Source organism: Meriones unguiculatus, chromosome 4 (genome assembly GCF_030254825.1).
Source record: "Meriones unguiculatus strain TT.TT164.6M chromosome 4, Bangor_MerUng_6.1, whole genome shotgun sequence".
NCBI lineage: Eukaryota > Metazoa > Chordata > Mammalia > Rodentia > Muridae > Meriones > Meriones unguiculatus.
In genome coordinates, this window is record NC_083352.1 from 137,792,786 (window position 1) to 137,812,286 (window position 19,501).

Genomic DNA, 19,501 nt, shown 5'->3' on the forward strand with positions numbered 1-19,501 from the left:
TGAAAAGACAAAAATCTATGAATCATGATGTAGAAAAAGAAGAACTCCATGCTCAAGGCATAGAAAATAGTTTTGCCAAAATTACAGCAAAAGCTTTCCTAAATCTAGGAAAAGAAATCTTTATATAGGTATAGGAGGCATTTAAACACCAAACAGACCGCACCAGAAGTGAAGGTTCCTTTCCTGAAGTTAAAATATGAAGTGTGCCAGAGTGACGCTTTCAACCATGTATAGCTGTCCTTTGAGGATACTAGATCTCGTATCTGAGGCGTTCAAAGTCAAGAGGGCGTGGAATGTTGTATTTGTTTATTCAGTTCTTTTAGTCTCAATTCTGCATTTGCTCATGTCCCTGTGTTTATGGAATAATAATTGGTAATAAAACAATTGCTATTTTTCTGCCTCTTAAGATTTTAATTCTAGTCCTGCTTTAAGGACCAGCTCCAGTTCCACTGAGATCAGAATACATTTTCCCTTCTACTTAGTAGGTGAATTAAGCAGCAGGTACTTTTCAAATTGGATTATTTACATTTTGCATCTGTCACTTTGAGATTGCTGTGTATAGTTATATGTGTTAGGTCATGAATAGATGAACATTTATTTTTATATTCTATAGAAAGTGTCATTTGATTATGTTAGCACTAATCATCTAAAACTGATTCTGACATTAATTTCTAAGAAAGAAACATTTTATTAGTCTTGTAGTCTTCATAAAAGGTTTGATTGTGTTAATCAAACAAAATTTGATTGATGGTTAAAAAATATCCACTTCAGAATATCCATGCTTAAGTTTTTGATAATAAACTTGTATAGGAATAAACAGCAAAAAGTAAAGTTAGGTTAATTGAAATATTAAATACTGTTGTTACTTTCTCAGTATTGTAGCTATTAAGGAATGATCCTACAAGGGAAGGGAAACAAGTACCAGGCAATAGTTTTGAGACTTCTGGAAAGGTAAGTATGGAAGTGTCCACAAGGGGGCGTGCTCATCTAGAGAAATTTGAGCAAGTACCTTTCCTGTTACACAGGGTGAATGTGCCTGTTTTACAAATGTACTTCCAGGCCATGTCTCTCACATCCTGGGTAAGAATGAAATCTCAACACGCCAAGACTTTCCATTCCTTTCCTGGCACATGTTTATTTTGATGTGTGCTTTTGCAAGGGTGAACAACGGCATTCCAGAATGAAGATGTGGATTACCTAGTCAACATAGGCAAGGCTGTAATTGTCTGGGCGTTGTTACAAACTAAACGTTTGTGGATTGGGGAATAGTAATAGCATTTTAGATTTGTAAACACCGTTATCTTTTCTGTGAAGACGTGTTAAGGTTCACAAAATACTTTTTGGATCATTAGCTCATTTTATTTTATTTTATCTCTCCCAATCCCACCCTCTCTCCCTCTTTCCCACCCATACCCCTCCCCCAGTCCACTGATAAGGGAGGTCTTCCTCCCCTTCCCTCTGATCCTAGTCTGTTAGGTCTCATCAGGAGTGGCTGCATTGTCTTTCTCTGTGGCCTGGAACCCCCCTCAGGGGGAGGTGATCAAAGAGCAGGCCAATCAGTTCATGTCAGAGACAGTCCCTGTCCCCATTACTATGAAGGCCACTTGGACACTGAACTGCCATGGGCTACCTCTGTGCAGGAGTTCCAGGCCATCTCCATGAGTGGTCCTTGCCTGGAGTATCAGTTTCAGAAAAGACTCCTGTGCCCAGACTTTTTGGATCTCTTGTTCTCCTTGTGGAGCTCTTGTCTTCTCCAGGTCTTTCATTTGCTCTTTTAAAACACAGGCAGTGCTGCTATATTTGCTTGCTGTTTGTTTGTGTAACGTTCATCAGGTGACATTGAGAAATGCACAGGCCTTGAGTGCATGGTCTCATGTGATCTTTAGGTTTTCTTATTCAATACCTTTTATTTTTACTTTGTATTCAACATTATAGTCAGCAAACAATTACAGAATATTCTTTTTTGAACTTTTAGAAACAGGTTTTAGTTAGTAAAGAAAGTGTTTGGTGTTTAGGCTCTGCCTTTTGCACATTTGGCTCTGGGGTATTAAGCTGTAAATGGAAATCATATCATTTGCTATGTACCAAGACGGTGCCAACACCAGTGAGCTACAGGAGGGTAGAGAAGTCTTGAGCTTGCTGACTTCCTCTTGGCAGGCTTATATGGAAAGAGAGGGATTAGGGTCAGCAGCCTACAGATTGGTGTGCTTGGCTGAACCACAGGATCGCACAGGTAACAAGTGTGGGCTGATTGCCAGCGTTGCTCCATTTTAATGTAATACCAAAAACTAAAGTACTGTCCAAACCCAACTCTGCTGGTTACAGTTTGTCTCAGGTAGGGAATGGTAGTTGACCAAGTTAAATTGTCTGCATAATTAGGCAAAATTTAAAGGCCCTAGAGAAATTAAGTCTACATCCAGAGGTGTTTTTGCCATTCTCAATGCTTCTCTACTTTTATTGGTCCTAAGTGTGCTTAGGACCAAGTGAGAATCACCAAGTTTGGATGTATGATGGGGCTTTTGAGTGCCGTGAGCCTCTGAAAACGTCTTTGAGGTTAAACTGAACGGCATTTGATATTCTAGGATATATTATTTATGTCCTAGGTTATACAGTCCCCTGTACTTAGTCTTTAGTTTTTTTTCACTTATCTCTATTTTCTAATAAGATTTTAATCTATTGGAGAACAAAAGGAAAAAGAGCACTTTTCCTTTTTTACTTTTTAATATGCTTGCTTTTAGTTGTTAAAGTTTTGTGAGTTTGAATAATTTTTGTTTTTGTGGATATTCTCATAATTAACTGGCCAAGCAGATAGTCGACTCTTTTTAAAATCTCATGCATATAAAGAAACTTAATAGTGTTTTATTAAGTCAGTATTAATTATTCTTCTTCAGTGTAGAGAGGGTCCCTGTAAATCCAGGTTAAGTGGCACATCCTAATTGTTGTAGTGCTTCTCTGGCAGGAATAAGATCCAGATTGCTCTGTGTTACTTTCCAGTTCTTTATCTGTTATTCCCCACTGCTTTAAGACTCAGTTCAAAGGCCAGTGGAGTTCTGGCATTTAAACGTGTAATTTTATCCAGAGAAAGTGAGGGTATGCCCAAAATGAAAGAAAGGCCTACTTTGCAGGCTCTGGCCAGGTGTTCCTTGAAAGAGCTAAATTGGACAACTAAATTGAAGAACGTTGCCTGCTCTTATAAAGAGTTTGCTGCCGTCTATTTAATTAACAAGTTCTAGCTTATTTGTGTGTCTTTTAATCTTCCCAGGTACTGAATTCATATCCTGTTAGAATGCTGCTCTGTCACTGTCGGAGAAGTAGTGTGATGTACATGCCTCTATGAAATGTTTTTATTTATCAGATGTTGATTTCATTATAGCAAAGGAGAGGCAGCTTTCCAGGCAGGAAAACATAGTGGAAGCACGACTTCGCCATGGTGGTCACTGATTAGTGCTTTTGGGAAATAAGAGATTTTGGAGTTAAGGAACACTGAGTCAGGTATAAAAAGAATATGATCCAATGTCAAATGATCTCAGAGGGTGAGAGGGCAGTAGAGCACAGGAGGATGTGTGGTCAAAATCAAGACATAGTTCTTTGTAGATAACGTGAGAGGCGTAGTGCTTGATGGGTAAGTCTTTAGGTTATTTTGAGCAGTAGACTAAAGGTCACACAAGACTTCCTGAAAGTAGTGAGAGGTAGGGTCTGGACTAGAGTGCCCTGAGCGTGAAGGCGGCAGGACTCACAGCAGTGGTGGGGCAGGAAGTGCTGGGGGACGGAGCTCATGAGGAGGACGTGCAGAAGCAGCTGTCTGTCAGTCATGGGAAAACCGCCTCCGCATGCCAAACCTTGGGGCTTGCTTATGCACGGAGTAAGAGTCTCTTTCAGGGAATAAAAGGTATGAGCGATTGGCGTAGTGTTTGTTATCTGTTGCCACAGTAACCTACAGAGTAGCTAGAACACGCAAATATAGAGTGAGTGCCCCTGCAGTGAGGAGTGTGTTTGGGGAGTTAGAGGCAGAGAAGTCTGTGGGAAGTGGCGCAGGAAGCCTTTCCTGGAGTGTCGTGAGGCTGCAGGATTTTAAGATGGGGTGGGTGCTGGGCGGGCTGTATCTGTTACTGGAGAGGACCAGCCCGCTGTTGCAGATTTCAGGGGTGAACAAAGTGGCTGCTTCTCAGACTGAATCCATTCAGTTTACTTAACATTTTTTCCCTCAGAACCAGCTTTTCTTGTTTTGATCTCTATATAGTGTATTTCTTCATTGATATTTTAAATTTCCAATTTCTTTTTTCTAGATACTGTGTTGAGCCTGCTCTTATGGCTTATTTTATTTTATTTTATTTATTACACTTTATTCACTTTGTATCCCCCCATAAGCCCTCCCTCTTCCCCTCCCAGTCCTACCCTCCCTCCCCCTTCCTCATGCATGCTCCTCCCCAAGTCCACTGATAAGGGAGGTCCCCCTCTACTTCCTTCTGATCTTAGTCTATCAGATCTCATCAGGAGTGGCTGCATTGTCATCTTCTGTGGCCTGGTAAGGCTACTCCCCCCTCAGGGGGAGGTGATCAAAGAGCAGGCCAATCAGTTCATGTTAGAAGCAGTCCCTCTTCCCATTACTATGTAACCCACTTGGACACTGAACTGCCATGGGCTACATCTGCAGGGGTTCTAGGTTATCTCCATGCCTGGTACTTGGTTGGAGTATGAGTCTCTGTGAAGACCTCTGTGTTTAATTGGACATTTAGTATTAGTTTTCCCAAATCAACATTTTGTATGTAAATTTTCTTACAAGTACTATTTTTCTTGTATTCCCCATTTTTGAAAGTATTCTATAATTATCATTGTGCTTTGTTTCCACTTAGTTTTGTTTGACCTATAAATTCTTCAGAAGTGTTTAATTTTTAAATTTTCAAAATTTAATGATTCTTTAATGTTTTATAATCAGTGTGTATTCTTTTTTATGTGATTTTTGAAATTTATTGTGGTTATAATTTAATGTATGATAACTTGTAAGCATTCATGTGTGCTTTTAAGATAATGTGTCCTGTGTAATTGCTGAGTACAGCTTATGAACACCTGTCATATCTGGCTTCAATGTTTGTTCATGACTGTTTTGTTACTGACTTTTTTTTTTTTCTTACTTGATCTACTTACGATTGGGAGAAATGTGTTAAATAGTTCATTATGGTCAGTTGATTTTTTTCCTTTTTGATTTTTACAGATGTTTTTAACTGCATATGAATTTAAAATTAGTTTTTCTTCTCAGTGAAGCAGACTTTTGAGCCTTTATCCCAGTCTCCATGTGTCTGGTGATGCTTTTTGTGTGAAAAGCATTAAAATGCAGTACTCATGTAGGGTGATACTTGCTGATGTTTCTAGCCCCACCTGTTCCTTCATTTTTAACTTGTCTGTATCTTTAATGCTTTACACATATTGCATGTAATTAACATATAGCCAGGCCTGGGGACAGTGCACGATGGTGGAGCACATGCAGAACATGTGGGCAGCCCTTGGCTCAGAAATAATACTGCGAACAAAAACAAGTAAAATTAAAAAATTTAAAAAGAAACCCAAAAAGGCAGATTTTTAAAAATATAGTTGAATATTCTTAATAAAATGTTGTTTTAAAGACAGTGTTGCTTTTATTGTACATGTGGGTTTGGCATTTGATTCACTTGTTCTTACATTCATGATAGCCCTTCTTGGAGTTTTCCTTTGTTCTTTTGTTTTCCCTAGTGGCTGCTATACTGGCGATTGGTCCCTAAGGCTCTGTTCATGCTAGGCATATGCTCTACCATTGGGCTGTATGCCCAGCTCTTTTGAAGTATACATCATCTATTCATTCATTCATTCATTCATTCATTCATTCAGGAAGTACCTTCAAGGTATCAACTGCTCTTTTTAGTGTTGACATGTGTTAATGAAATATACAAATGTTCCTCTCCTTGTAGGTCTTGTGGGTAGAAATAGACAATTTAGGGTCTGGAGAGAACTCAGCAGTCTTTAAGAACACTGGCTGCCCTTCCATATAACCTGTATTTGATTACCAGCACACACATGGCAGCTTGCAACCATCTTGTAACTTTAGTCCTGGGGGACCTGACATTCTCTTGCGACCGCCACAGGCATACTGCAGTCAACACAGATATACTCCTAAAAATAGGTAAATAAAGTTTAAGAAAGAATTAAAAATAGTTTAAACAATTTGAAAAATAATATGCCATTTAAATAAATCAAAAGTTAATACTTTAGGTGACATTAGAGAAAAGAAAGTGAAAAAGACGTATACACATGACTGTATGGTAACGAAGATGCATGGGCAATCAAGACAGACTGCAGTTCTACAGGGAATGGCACCTCAGGCTTGCTTTAAAGGATGCTCTCCTATTTACAGATTCACAAGTATATTTAGTTAATTTTGCTTTTAAAATATAGTTTTATTGGTTATTCATATTTTGGGGAAGATACCAGGCCAACCACTATTTTCTGGCATTAGGCTTTTGGGAATTTGTCATTTCATTGTAAGTGCTTCTCCTCCTCCCTAGCCCCATTCCTGTCCCTTTTTAACAAGTTCCTAGAGTTCTAGATTCTTTGTTCCATTATCAGTCCTGGGAACATTTGATTTATTTCCTACTTAAATATTTTTCACCATTATTATCTATACTATGTATGTTACATATCTTATATACCCATTGTTCTGAGTTAGGCAGAGATTAGACATTGTTCTGTATGTATCTTCTTCTATATTTAAATATTTAAAATTTTTTCATGGTATCTTTCCTCCTTTGTTGCTATAAAATGTGTATTCTGTCTTAAACACATAGAAACAGAAAAAGTTGAAAATTTTGGTTTGTTTGAGATAATATATCCAAAATGTACAATTCAATGCATTTTGACATACATGCATAATCCTGTAGCCCATAAAGAACATTTTTACTACATGGTAACATTTCTTCATGCCATGTTAGTAATTTCTCTTTCACCTAAGACACTTCTCAGTTGCTTGCTACACATTTTGACCTGTTCAAATGTCATGCAAATGCAAACAGCATTGTTGTTTTGTATCTTACTTCTCTTACTGTATGTCTGAAACATAGTAGTTTCTTTTAATTGCTGAGCAGTTTTCTGATGTTGATGGCATTATAATTTGTCTACGTATTCTTCTGTTGGTAGACATTTGAGTTACTTCCAGCTTTTGGTTCTTGCAAATACAGTCTGAATTGTTAGGGTCTGAATCTCACTGAAGAGAAGACCCCAGACTCACATAGTATGCAAACAGCAGAAATTGTTAATTTTCTGCAGAGCTCCAGCACGATGCGATCTCCACCTTGACAAAATGGCGAAGACCCTGAAGCCGCCTTGCATGCCCTGTTTTATGGGGAATTCTAGGGATGCGTAGGAGACCTTTATCTTGATTGGTGGGCAGCCAGCCAAGGGTATGTGGCCAATCCTGATTGGTCAGGGTCTTAAGGGACTTTCCCAAGTAGCTATGGTGTAGCTATGTCTGGCCCAGCCACACGTTGATGCTGATGGGCTGCTGTTTTCAAACTGAAACTGAAGCTTTTCATGTAGTCAGACTGGCCTGATGGTGGGTCGTCTGGAATCAAGCCCCTCAGAACATCCTTGGCAAGTCTTCTGTGATATTTATTGGTTTGATTTCTCTATGATAAATACTTAGAGGATTAGCTGCCGAGTCATGCTGGATTTATACCTCATACAGGATTTTAGAATTTGATTTAGAATTGGAAGTGTGATTAACATTTATTCTACACAAGGAAGAAGTCAGTTAGATGTGTTTATTATTGAATATTTAATTTCTTTGATTTTGTGAGACAGTCTGTAGCCAGACAGGATTCAAGCTGCAGTGCTCCTTCCTCGCCCGCAGAGTGCAGTGTTTACTGGCCGCCACCTTCAGCGAGGCGCCGATCCTTGATGTCTTTGAGTGAGCTTTCTGAGTGTTTGAAATGATAAGTAATTTTTATTATCTTTGAGAGCTTGCCCAAATTATCATATATATAGATAGATGGATATTGTTTCAACTCTCAGTGTCTTAGGTATACTGCTTACCAATGGCTTACTATACATATGTATCTTTAAAATATTGTTTTAAAAGCATATGAATAAGAATAAAAGTGATTTAAAGTTTTGTTAATTAACTTTTGGCGAGAGAAAATGTTCCCCAGATAGATGAGCTTGTGTACAGGCCTGACGACTTTCGCTTAGCTCTGAATTCTGCAGGCTGGCAGGAGAGAAGCCACTCCCAAGCATTCCCTTTGATACCCACACTGGCTCTCAAATTGCTTTATTTTACAGAGGCAAAAAGCCCACAGAAGTCATTATTTGAAAGATTTATTTGTTGGTTTCTCTGTGTAGCTTTGGCCATTTGTCTTTTCTACTTTTAACTTTTTAGACATTTTATTTTTATTCTTTGAAAATCTCATATATTTTTACCATATTCACCCCTCTCCCTACTTATTTCAGATCTACTCTCCCCTTCCCTTCTCACCCAGCTTTGTGGAGTTTTGGTTTGTTTGCTTTGTTTTAATCCATCCATGTCAGTTCCTGCTGCCATTACATAGTCTTGAGTGTGGTTCACTCACTAGGGCCAAAGAAAACCAGCTTTATCTCAGTGCTGTCAATGTCCTTAGGAAGGAGTGGGGACTTCGAGACCACCTTTCCTCTCTGTGGGATTCTTCCTGGCATGAGCTTGTTCAGGTCATGTGCATGCTGTTACAGTGGCTGTGGGCCCATGAGCACCTGCCATGTGTGCTCCTCGTAGTCATCCACTGCCTCAGGAATCTCACAGTCTTTCTGCCCCTCTTAAGGAAGTAATCCGGAGCTTTGCTATATAGGTCTCATTTAGTGCCGAGCACGTCATAGTCTTTTATTTTCTGCCTCTTGACCAGGCATGGGTTTCAGTGTTGATCACAGTCTGCTGCAAAAGAAGCTCCTGATGAGGGTTGAGAGATGCACTAATCTGTGCATTTAAATACAGGCAATTAGGAGACATTTAATATTGTGCTCATTTAGTAGAGTAATAGTGGCAGGTTCTTCTCTAGGGCCTCTGACCTTTCTAAGCACCCTGTCATCGCAGCGCTGACAGAGGTGCCGGGTATCAGTTTCAGCTTGTGGGGCAGACCTTACCTTCAATCACGAGGTGTTTGGATGCTCTCATGGCATTCATGCCGCTGCTCTACCAGCTACTTTGTCTTGTTAAGCCAGTTGTTATTGTCGCTCACAGGGATCACAGCTGGGTAAGTTTGATGCTTACCTTTCTTCTCTAATAGTGTGAAATAGTTTGATGCTTACCTTTCAGCACTGAAAGCTAGCCAGAGTGACCATTTCCAGGTCATTATCAGGTTGATTTCTCCATATTCTGTGACTCGAATATGTCTTCAGCGGTAGGTTCTGTCAGTTATACCGACAGCAGCACCTATAATGTTTGGTGGTCTGTGAGAGTTTCAAAAGAGTTTCAACAGTTTCAAAAGTGCCAGCCCATTCCTGGCTGTAGGCTTTTTATTTGTTAGCCTGTAGTGTGGGGTAGGGACAGTACTCGTTCATGTTCGTTACTGTTCTATTCACAATAACCAGGACACAGAAACAATATAGGTGGCCCTCAACTGATGAATGGATAGTGAAAATGTCATACGATTACACAGTGAAGTATTATTGAGCTGTTAAAGACAGATGAAAATATGAAACTCCCAGGTAAATGGATGGATATGGAAACAGTTATTCTCAGTGAGGCAACCCAGACCCAGAAAGACAGATGTTGCACCTTTTTCTCATTTGTGGATGGTAGCTTTGACTCTTCAGATATGTGTGTTCCGTTTGGAATTCCCATGGGGGTCAGGAAGGTTAGTAAGGAGCCATGGTGGTGAGGACTTTGAAGAGAAGACAGATAGGATGCAGTAGTATAAAGGGTTAGGTTATAGTGAGAATAATGGAGCGGGAAGGGTTAAATGGTGAGTTATGGAAGGGGAAAGAAGAGGAGGGAATTCACAGGGTGATAACCACCATTAGAAACCCTTAAAAATGTCACAAGGAAACCTATATCTAACTTTCCTAAAACATATATACACTTACATAAAACTTTTAAATTGAGTTACCTTTCAGTTTTAAAATAGATTATTTTTTGATAATTTTATACATATGTGAAATATTTTGATCATATTCATCCCCACTTATGCTCACAACTCCTAACCTAATGTCCCTCCTAATCTCACCAACCTAATATCTCTCCCTTTATCTCTCCAACATGTCTCTGCCTCCTCCTCTGTCTCTCTGTGTGTGTGTAACCACACTCTGTGTGTCTCTCTGTCTCTCTGTGGCTGTAACCCACAGAGTCCAGTTGGTGCTGCCGTTCTACATACACCTGTGTGTAGGGTCATCCAGTGGAGCATGTTTGGCCCCAAGGAACTACATCCCTGTAGAAAACTGATTTCTCCTAGCAGGCATCGTAGGTTAGTTAATAGCTTTTTGCCTAATTCTGATTTTCCAATCCCTGAGTGTTGTACAGAGATTCTACCTTTTGGAAAACATTTCCTTTGCACCTTGGAGAGTTTGTAATTCTTAACATGCTCTTACGGAGCGTCCTTGTGGTATGAATTTATAATTAACATTATAGTCCAAGTAATATGAAATCTTATTAAAAACACATATAATCCAATATATTTTTCATTGAAAATTTCCAACTTTTGTTGAGTAATTTAAGCAATAGTTTATTTTATATACTATATGACTCTGATTTGGGTCCTCAATGTTTATGTGAATTTACATGGAACTGCAGAGACATGCTATACATCTCAGTTAAAAGAAGAAAGGATTACTTAGCACTAGAGACCCTTGCCTATAATTTGTAAGTCAGTATTTATAGTTATGGCCACAGAAGGTGTTGTTTCTGTTTTTCTCTCTCCCTCTCCTTTCATGTTTGGAATCAAACCTGATGCCTTGGACATGCTGGTTATGTACTGTCCCACTGAGCTGTACCCAGCCCACAGGATGGCTTCTGCAGAGGGGAGGGAAAGATCGTTGGATATTCCTGTGTCCAGACTGCTCCTTGATTTTGGCCAGTCTCCATGTGTGAGGGGAGATGACTTAGACTTTGTGTATCTGAACTTAAATGTACAGGACAGTGCTCCACAGTGGTCACTGTTACAGGCTGGTTTGTCTGGAGACAAACTTTGAATGAAATCTTGTTCTCTCTGGCCAGTGCCATCTTTTGGTACTTTCCCAGATACTCAGAGAAGGTGGGGCTAATGGTGATGAGGGCTGGACAGTTAAGGGCATTTTTTGCTCTTCCAGAAGACCCAAGTTTTGGTTGCCAGTATTCTCATGTTGGCTCATAACCATTTGTAACTCCCAATTCTAAGGTATCTAGTGCTTTCTGACCTCTTTGGGAGGCAGGCACATGTGGTACACTTACATTCATACAGGCAAAATACGTATTCATGTGAGTAAATTTAATAAAATAAAACAAGATTTATGGTGTCATTGCTGTATTGTCTTGTAGGCCAGAGATTTTCTTTCCACCAGGAGAAGCTCTTACTAGCTCTGGTGATACCCTGAGATGTAATAATCATTCATTGGGAGAGTTTAATGTATTCTAACTATTGCCCCAATTGACTGTTGGCTTGAAATTTACTGTTAGGATAATTGTACAACATATTGACTTCAGATACATTCATACAGCTAAAACTTAGTTTTACATCTACCTGGTTGATATTTAAGTAACTATGTACAAGTGAAAATGAAAGATTGATTAATGCTAACGAGACAAATGATTGATAAGTGGCGTCTTTTAGAGTGTTTCAGAATTAGAAAACCTGGCCAGAGGTGTAATTTTCTGGTGAGAAAAAGTTTTTAAAACTCTCCAAGAGATTTATTGCTTTTAAAGTAGTTTACACACGTCACTTCTATTAATTCTTGTGATGTGCTTGCTTCAGTCAGGGACAATAGGTGCATGTGTATCTGTGTGGTACATGCATTTTAAAATATTTATGGGGTGTAAGAATGTAGCGGTAGTTTTGTATAGTAACAGCAGTTGTGTGTTTTAACCCAAGAGTTCATTCCCACACAAATGAGCTCTATGAGATTTTTATGCCAAAAATAGCAATATTTGTCTTTCACTCAATTTATCTACACTTCATAAAAGTCCTTAAATATTACTTAATTATCTTAAAATTTGCCTTGCAAGTATATGAACTATGTAGAATGATTTTGAAGTATTTATGAAGTAGTTATATTCTTTGCAGGTGTTGTAGATTGTTAGGAATATAAGTTTAATTTAGAACAGAATTTTCTTTTCTGCATTTTTTATTTTTAAAACCATATTACAGTAAATCTCTTTGTGTAATCCAATCATGCTGCAGTGGCTTTTATGTTTTTCTATACTGTTTAGTTAGGCAGAAGAGTTCTCTTAGTTTACAGGATCCTGACTGAACGCTCTCACAGATAATGCTGTCATTGTATTTATATCATACTTCCCCCTGTAAGAGTCTGTCATGTACAATGCTCAGCCTGGATCAGCATTGGAGTTTATTTAAAACAAACCCACAAACAGCTAATGAATACCCTTAAAAATAGATTTAAGGGCTGAGAGTTAAGCTCTGTCATAGAATGTTGCTTAATATGATGAGAAAATTAGTTCAATCTTCCGTCCTAAAGAGTCTGGGCATTAAGAGAGATTTAAGTGCCTATCACCCAGATAAATAGTGTTGCTAAGGTAATCTCAGAATAAAAGGGCTATTCCTTTTTAATACATGTTGTTACTTACTGTTGGGGAAACTTGGTCTGTTCATTTCAGTAGCGGTTGTCTGTCTGAGAAAAATAACTGAAACACTGATGCCAGGCCAGTGCTGGAGCACACATGGTAGTATGCCTGTGGCAGCTTGAGTGGCGATGTGCTGCTTAAACGGGGTAGGAGCCACATCCTGCTGTTGCCTGTTATCTTTGCAGGTGGGAACTTCTCGGTCTGTGCCTGTGTATGTTGGTTCAGCTGTTGATATTAGACACATAGAATCATATCAGACCTTGGTTTTCCCTCCCTCCCTCCCTCCCTCCCTCCCTCCCTCCCTCCCTCCCTCCCTCCCTCCCTCCCTCCCTTCCTTCCTTCCTCCACCCTTCCGAAAGGATTTCTCTTTGTAGCCTTGGTTGTCCTGGATTCACTGTTTTTGTAGACCAGGGTGGCCCCAAACTCACAGGGATCATCAAGCTGCCTCTGCCTCCATGAGTGCTGGGATTATAGTTGTGCACCACTGCGCCAGGCTTCAGACCTTGTTTTTCTTTTTTCTTTTTTAATTTTTATATTAATTACAGCTTATTTTCACTTTCTATCCCAGCTGTAGCCCTCTCCCTCATGCCCTCCCAATCCCACCTTCCTTTCCTCATCTGCCCCCGTTCATCTCGCCAAGTCCACTGAGAGGGGCGGTCCTCTTCCATCTGACCCTAGCCTATCAGGTCTCATCAGGACTGGCTGCATTGTCTTCCTCTGTGACCTGGTAAGGCTGCTTTCCCATCAGGGGGAGATGATCAAAGAGCCAGCCACTGAGTTCATGTAAGAGACAGTCCTTGTTCTCCTTACTAGGGAACCCACTTGGAGACTGAACTGCCATGGGCTACATCTGTGCAGTGGTTCTAGGTTATCTCCATGGGTGGTCCTTGGCTGGAGTATCAGTCTCAGAAGAGACCCTGTGCCCAGAGTTTTTTGGTTCTGTTGTTCTCCTTGTGGAGCTCCTGTCCCCTCCAGATCTTTCTATCTCCCCCTTCTTTCATAAGAATCCCTTACTCTGCCCAAAGTTTGGCTATGAGTCTCAGCATCTGCTTTGATTCCCTGTTAGGTAGAGTCTTTCAGAGGTCCTCTGTGGTAGCTTCTGTTGTGTTCTCTGTTTTCTCCCTCTTCCAGTGTCCAATCCATTTGCTTTTCTAAAGAAAAAATATTAAAAGCAGCAAGGGATAAAGGCCAAGTAACATATAAAGGTAGACCTATCAAAATCACACCAGACTTCTCAACAGAAACTATGAAAGCCAAAAGGGCCTGGGCAGATATCATGTAGACTCTAAGGGACCACAGATGCCAACCCAGACTACTATACCCAGCAAAGCTTTCAATCAACATAGATGGAGAAAACAAAACATTCCATGACAAAACTAAACTTAAACAATACACAGTAACCCAGTGCTACAGAAGATCTTAGAAGGAAAACTCCAATACAACGAAAACAACTACACCTAAGAAAACACAGGCTATAGATAACTTCACAACAAAAAATTAAAAGAAAACAAACATTGAAACACCGTAACATCACCAACTCCACAATAAAAGGGACTAACATTCATTGGTCATTATTATCTGTCAACATCAACGAACTCAACTCCCCAATAAAAAGACACAGACTAACAGAATGGTTTCAGAAACAGGATCCAACATGCTGCATCCAAGAAACACACCTCTGCAACAAAAATAAACATTACCTCAGAGTAAAGGGCTGGAAAAATGTTTTTCAAGCAAATGGACCCAGAAAAAGCTGGGGTAGCTATCCTAATATCTAATAAATAGACTTTCAGCCAAAATTAATAAAAAAAGATGAAGAGGGGCACTACGTTCTCATTAAAGGAAAAATCCGCCAGGAGGACATCACAAATGTGAACACCTATGTCCCAAATACAAGAACATGTACATTTGTAAAGGTAACATTATTAAAGTTGAAATTACATGTCGATTCCAACACCTTAATAGTGGGAGACTTCAATACTCCACTCTTACCAAGGGGCAGATCATCTAGACAGAAGCTAAATAGGGAAATAATGACACTTACAGAGGTCCTAAATCAAATGGACCTAATAGATGTACACAGAACTTTTCACCCAAACTCAAAAGAATATACCTTCTTTTCAGCACCTCATGGAACCTTTTCGAAAACAGACCATGTAGTTGGTCACAAAGCAAGCTTCAACAGATACAAGAAGATCAAAATAATCATTTGCTGGTTCTTTGAGAAAATCAACAAGATAGACAAACCTTTAGCCAAACTAACTAAAAGGCAGAGAGAAGCTGTCTAAATCAGCAAAATCAGAAATGAAAAGGGGGACATAACAACAAACACTGAGGAAATCCAAACAGTCATTAGGTCTTACTACAAAAGCCTATATGCCACAAAATTTGAAAATCTAAATGAAATGGACAATTTTCTTGATAGATTCCATTTATCAAAATTAAATCAAGATCAGGTAAATAGATTGAATAGTCCTATATCCCCCAAGGAAATAGAAGCAGTCATCAAAAGTTTCTCTTTCAAAAAAAGCCCAGGGCCAGATGGTTTCAGTGCAGAATTCTACCAGACCTTCAAAGAAGAGCTAACTCCAATTCTCTTAAAACTATTCCACAAAATAGAAATAAAAGGAACATTACTAAACACATTCTATGAAGCCACATTCACCCTGATACCTAAACCACAAAGACCCAACAAAAAAAGAGAACTTTAGATCTGTCTCTCTTATGAATATTGATGCAAAAATACTCAATAAAATACTTGCAAGCCAAATCCAAAAACACATCAGAGATATCATCCACCATGACCAAGTAGGCTTCATCTCAAGCATGCAAGGGTGGTTCAATATATGGATATCCATGAGTGTAATCTACAATATAAACAAACTGAAGGAGAAAAACCACCTGATCATCTCCTTAGATGCTGAAAAAGCATTTGACAAAATCCAACATCCATTCATATTTAAAGTCTTGGAGAGATTAGGGATACAAAGCACATACCTAAACATAGTAAAGGCAATGTACAGCAAGCCTATAGCCAACATCAAACTCAATGGAGAGAAACTTAAATCAATCCCACTGAAATCGGAGACAAGACAAGGCTGCCCACTCTCTCCCTATCTCTTCAACATAGTACTTGTTTTTCAAAGTAAAAACTGCTGTTCCTGGCCTATGGTATGGTGAGCACTCAAGAAACAGATTTCTCAGGAGGAAGCTGCAGTTAGACAGCTTGTTTCATTGGGGGAAGAAAGGCTACTTAAACCTTTGGGTGGCATCAGGGTGAGCATACAGCTTTGGCTGGGGCCAGGGTGCTGAGGGTGTCTCATTTGTAAGGAATTCCAGGAAGTTTAATCTGGCTGCCATGCTACATGATGCCGTAGGAGGACAAGGGTGGGGCGCAGGGCTACGTGCTCCAGGGCTTGCTGGGGCCCAGAGGGAGTGGTCCTACTCCTGCTGATTGCAGGATGAGGTTTTCTGGGTTTGGACACTTCTGGAACCCACTCTTACTCCAAGCCAGCTACCTCTCTCCTCCCATGGCTCCCTGACCCCACACTTGGTTAGTTCCTGGGAAACTCCACAGGAATCTTCACTTACCCAGATTGTCTGTGTGATCTGTTTGTGCATTAACGCTTTAGAAACCCTGCTGTAAAAGACAAAAGACTTGTAATTTGTACACTTTTGTAACCGGTTACAAAGCTTAAAAATTTAGAAATGATTTGTAAGAATACTTAACACATTCAACTTAAAACCTTCCTTTTTGGTTTGGGACTGATGATAGCCTAAAAGAATGCTGTCAGACCTTGTTTTTCCAAGTGTACCTTGGTGCGTTTCTATCCTTTGATTCTTAATCTTACCTGGTAAAGAAGAGAAATGGTGCTGAGGAGCAAAGTCATTGCTTTTAAATCTTTACTTAGTAGCAGCCTCTGACATCACATGAAGTTAGTTCTTAAGGAAGGGAGACAGGCTTGTTCAGACACGGTGGTGGCCCAGACTGTGTAATCCCCACTGGGCTTGCTACGCATACAGGGAACACACATCTACTCAAATCCTAAGTAGATGCCAAGTGAAGCTGTACACAGGGCCTAGATGTCTACTCAGGGAGTTGATGGCTGAGCCTGAAACTGCCCCTGAAAGTTAGGTTTCTGTCCATGAGAAGAACCACAAGACTACATGGTTCTGTTGGTTTCTTCTTTCAGGGTGAGATTAGAATTGTTATTCTTACTTCATCTCTATGGACTTTTTCTGCCAAAGTCAGTACTGTCATCCATTGTTTTGTTGTTAGGACTTTGGAGTAGAAATATGTAACTCTTTTTTGTTATATTTACAATAAAAAATTTGTGACACTCTCTACCTTTCACCTTCAGTTTATTTTAGAGAAGAAAGTTTTTGTTTGAGTTGTACTTCCTTGATGCGAAAGCTCCCTCAGCCAGTTAGCTAAATGGCTCCAGGGTGTCCTGGACGTTTTTGTGATGCCTTATGTGTCACTCCAACTCCTAGTGCACTGGCGGTCTCAGCACAAATGAAGAGCCGCTCCGTAGTCCGGGTATCTGTCTCCAGCCCAGGGTAGCTAGCTGTTCTTAGGAGCTACTCCTGTGAACCTGGGCTTGTGCTTGGTTCTGTCATTCCTTCAGGGTTTTTAACCCTTGCACTAGCCAAGAATACTCCCTGACTGCTGTTGACCTATCTGCCCGCACTAAGTTTCCTTTTTAATGTATGGTAAGGATTTTTTCCATGCCTCTTTTAATTCTATTCTTATCTAATAGTTTGTCTTTTTGGAATGGACGACCAGGAAACCTTTGTGGTAGGAGACAGTTGCTCATCATTAATACATTTTAAATCCTTAACTATGCGGGACTGGTGAGAAGGCAAAGAGACACAAAAGGCTCCTTCTACTAACACAGTTGGCTGTCGTCAGCTGACAAGCACGTTAGTACAGCAGGAAAGGGGCCATGTTGTAAAGTTTCTCCCATGCAAGGGATTGAGAGGACGATGGTAGTCTCCTGTGCCACAAGGTGATGGATGGCGTTCTCCCCCCTTTCTGAATGCAGAACTCCTGGGACTGTGCATGTAATCTTTAAAAACAAGAGTGGCTTATTTATATCACAGATCTTTTCACACACAGATTCTCACTTATTTATTTAATCATTGAGATTCAGAGAAAAAAAATAATAAAGGAATGAGCAAGTATGAATGCTTTTGTTAAGGACTAGTTCCAGCATTTTTGAGTTGAGATGACACCATCCCTGGTGAACAGATGTCTGCTGTGTAGTCACACGTAGGTGTCTCACGCTCTGTCCCCTTTGTTCCACAGGAAAATGACGCAGGCACCTTGGACACAGTGGGCGCTGTGGTCGTCGATCAGGAAGGGAATGTCGCTGCTGCTGTCTCCAGTGGTGGCCTGGCCTTGAAGCATCCAGGGAGAGTGGGGCAGGTGAGCATTTGTGGGTTTCTCAAACTCCTTTGTAAAACAAAATCACATCTATCCTAAGCACAACTTTTGAATTACTAGGACATTTTTTTTCCCATAGAAAAATAAAAATCCTTGTTCTTGAGCATTTACTTCTTATAGCTCAGGAACAAAATTCCTTTTTAGTATTATTTTTTTAAGAGCCTTTTTTAAAGGGCTCTTGCTGGTCTTTATAACCAGTAACCCCACCTTCCCTGCACTCAGCAGCTTGGGTGGCACTGGCCTATTTTTGTAGTAGACATTCAGTAAATACTGATTTCCATCTTGCGGAGTAGATACCGCTCTGTAGGAACTGGCACCCCTGATATTGCCCAGTGCTTAAAGTGTGAATGTCGGTTTAGCATGCATTTTATTCTTTCCATTTAAGGCACTCTATGTCTCTCCTGTGACTTTAGCCATTTTACAGAGTAGCTGAGATTTCTAGTCAGCCCCATCCTACAGACGTGTATGTACTAACGAAAGGCTCGGATTTATGTGAAGCTTGCTTATTCTTAGTTCTCTTGCAGAACTGTTTTGAACATGCCTTCTCCACCTTCAGTCTTCTGAAATCTAATAATGAATTTGTTATACTAAGGGCAGTGGGTATTATGACCTGATTCTGTGTACATCTTCTGATCATAGAAAATTTTTTTGTGAATCAGGATACTCTAGTCTTTTAAAGAGGTCATGAGGATTTTATTTAAAATTAGTATTTGGATTTTGTCTTCCATTTGAAATGAAGCTCATTATTTGTATGCTTCACATTTCAAGAACAACCAATGTCACTGGTGCTTTGTTCATGGTTGTTAGGTATAGCTTAGAGCTCATTTGTGATAGATGCCTTTGCAAAGCTCCCAGTGTTATTTCTCAGTCAGCCTTGATGTGTCCAGGTTTCTTGTAGTCTTATACTATTGGGGTATGGATGGTAATATTAAATGATTTTATGTTCCTTTTTGTGTAGCACATAGAAAATTTATGGGGAGTGATTATTTATCATATTATTTACACTCATTGTGAAAGCATTTGTTCAATCACATTTTTTCTACATTATGGAACTGTAGATTTGTCAGGTTTGGAGTAAGAAAATCAAGCTTTTAATATCCTGATTTGCCTCCATTTCTTTGTAATTCTTCAGTTTCTCCAGTTTTTGTTTGTTTTGTGTGGTAAACAACAGCATCAGAACTGTACAGATGTCTTGAAGCCATTTTGCCACCATGCATGGGTGTCTATGAAATTTGTGCATTGACTTGCTCCACTTGGGGTGTTTAAGAAGACACAGTTACGAGAGCCAAAAC

At 39.8% G+C, this 19,501-nt stretch overlaps 1 protein-coding gene across 14 annotated transcripts in view; it reads left to right on the forward strand.

The window, feature by feature from the left end:
• Tasp1 (taspase 1) overlaps positions 1-19,501 on the forward strand; it is a 225,635-nt gene that overhangs the window by 95,852 nt on the left and 110,282 nt on the right. For all 14 annotated transcript variants that reach the window (XR_009591656.1, XM_060383183.1, XM_060383190.1 and 11 more), the window contains one exon: positions 18,072-18,191. Coding sequence is in view for 13 of the 14 variants with exons in the window: in XM_060383183.1 (XP_060239166.1) it covers positions 18,072-18,191 (120 nt within the window). In the remaining variant the exon portion in view is untranslated. The remainder of the gene's footprint in view (positions 1-18,071; positions 18,192-19,501) is intronic.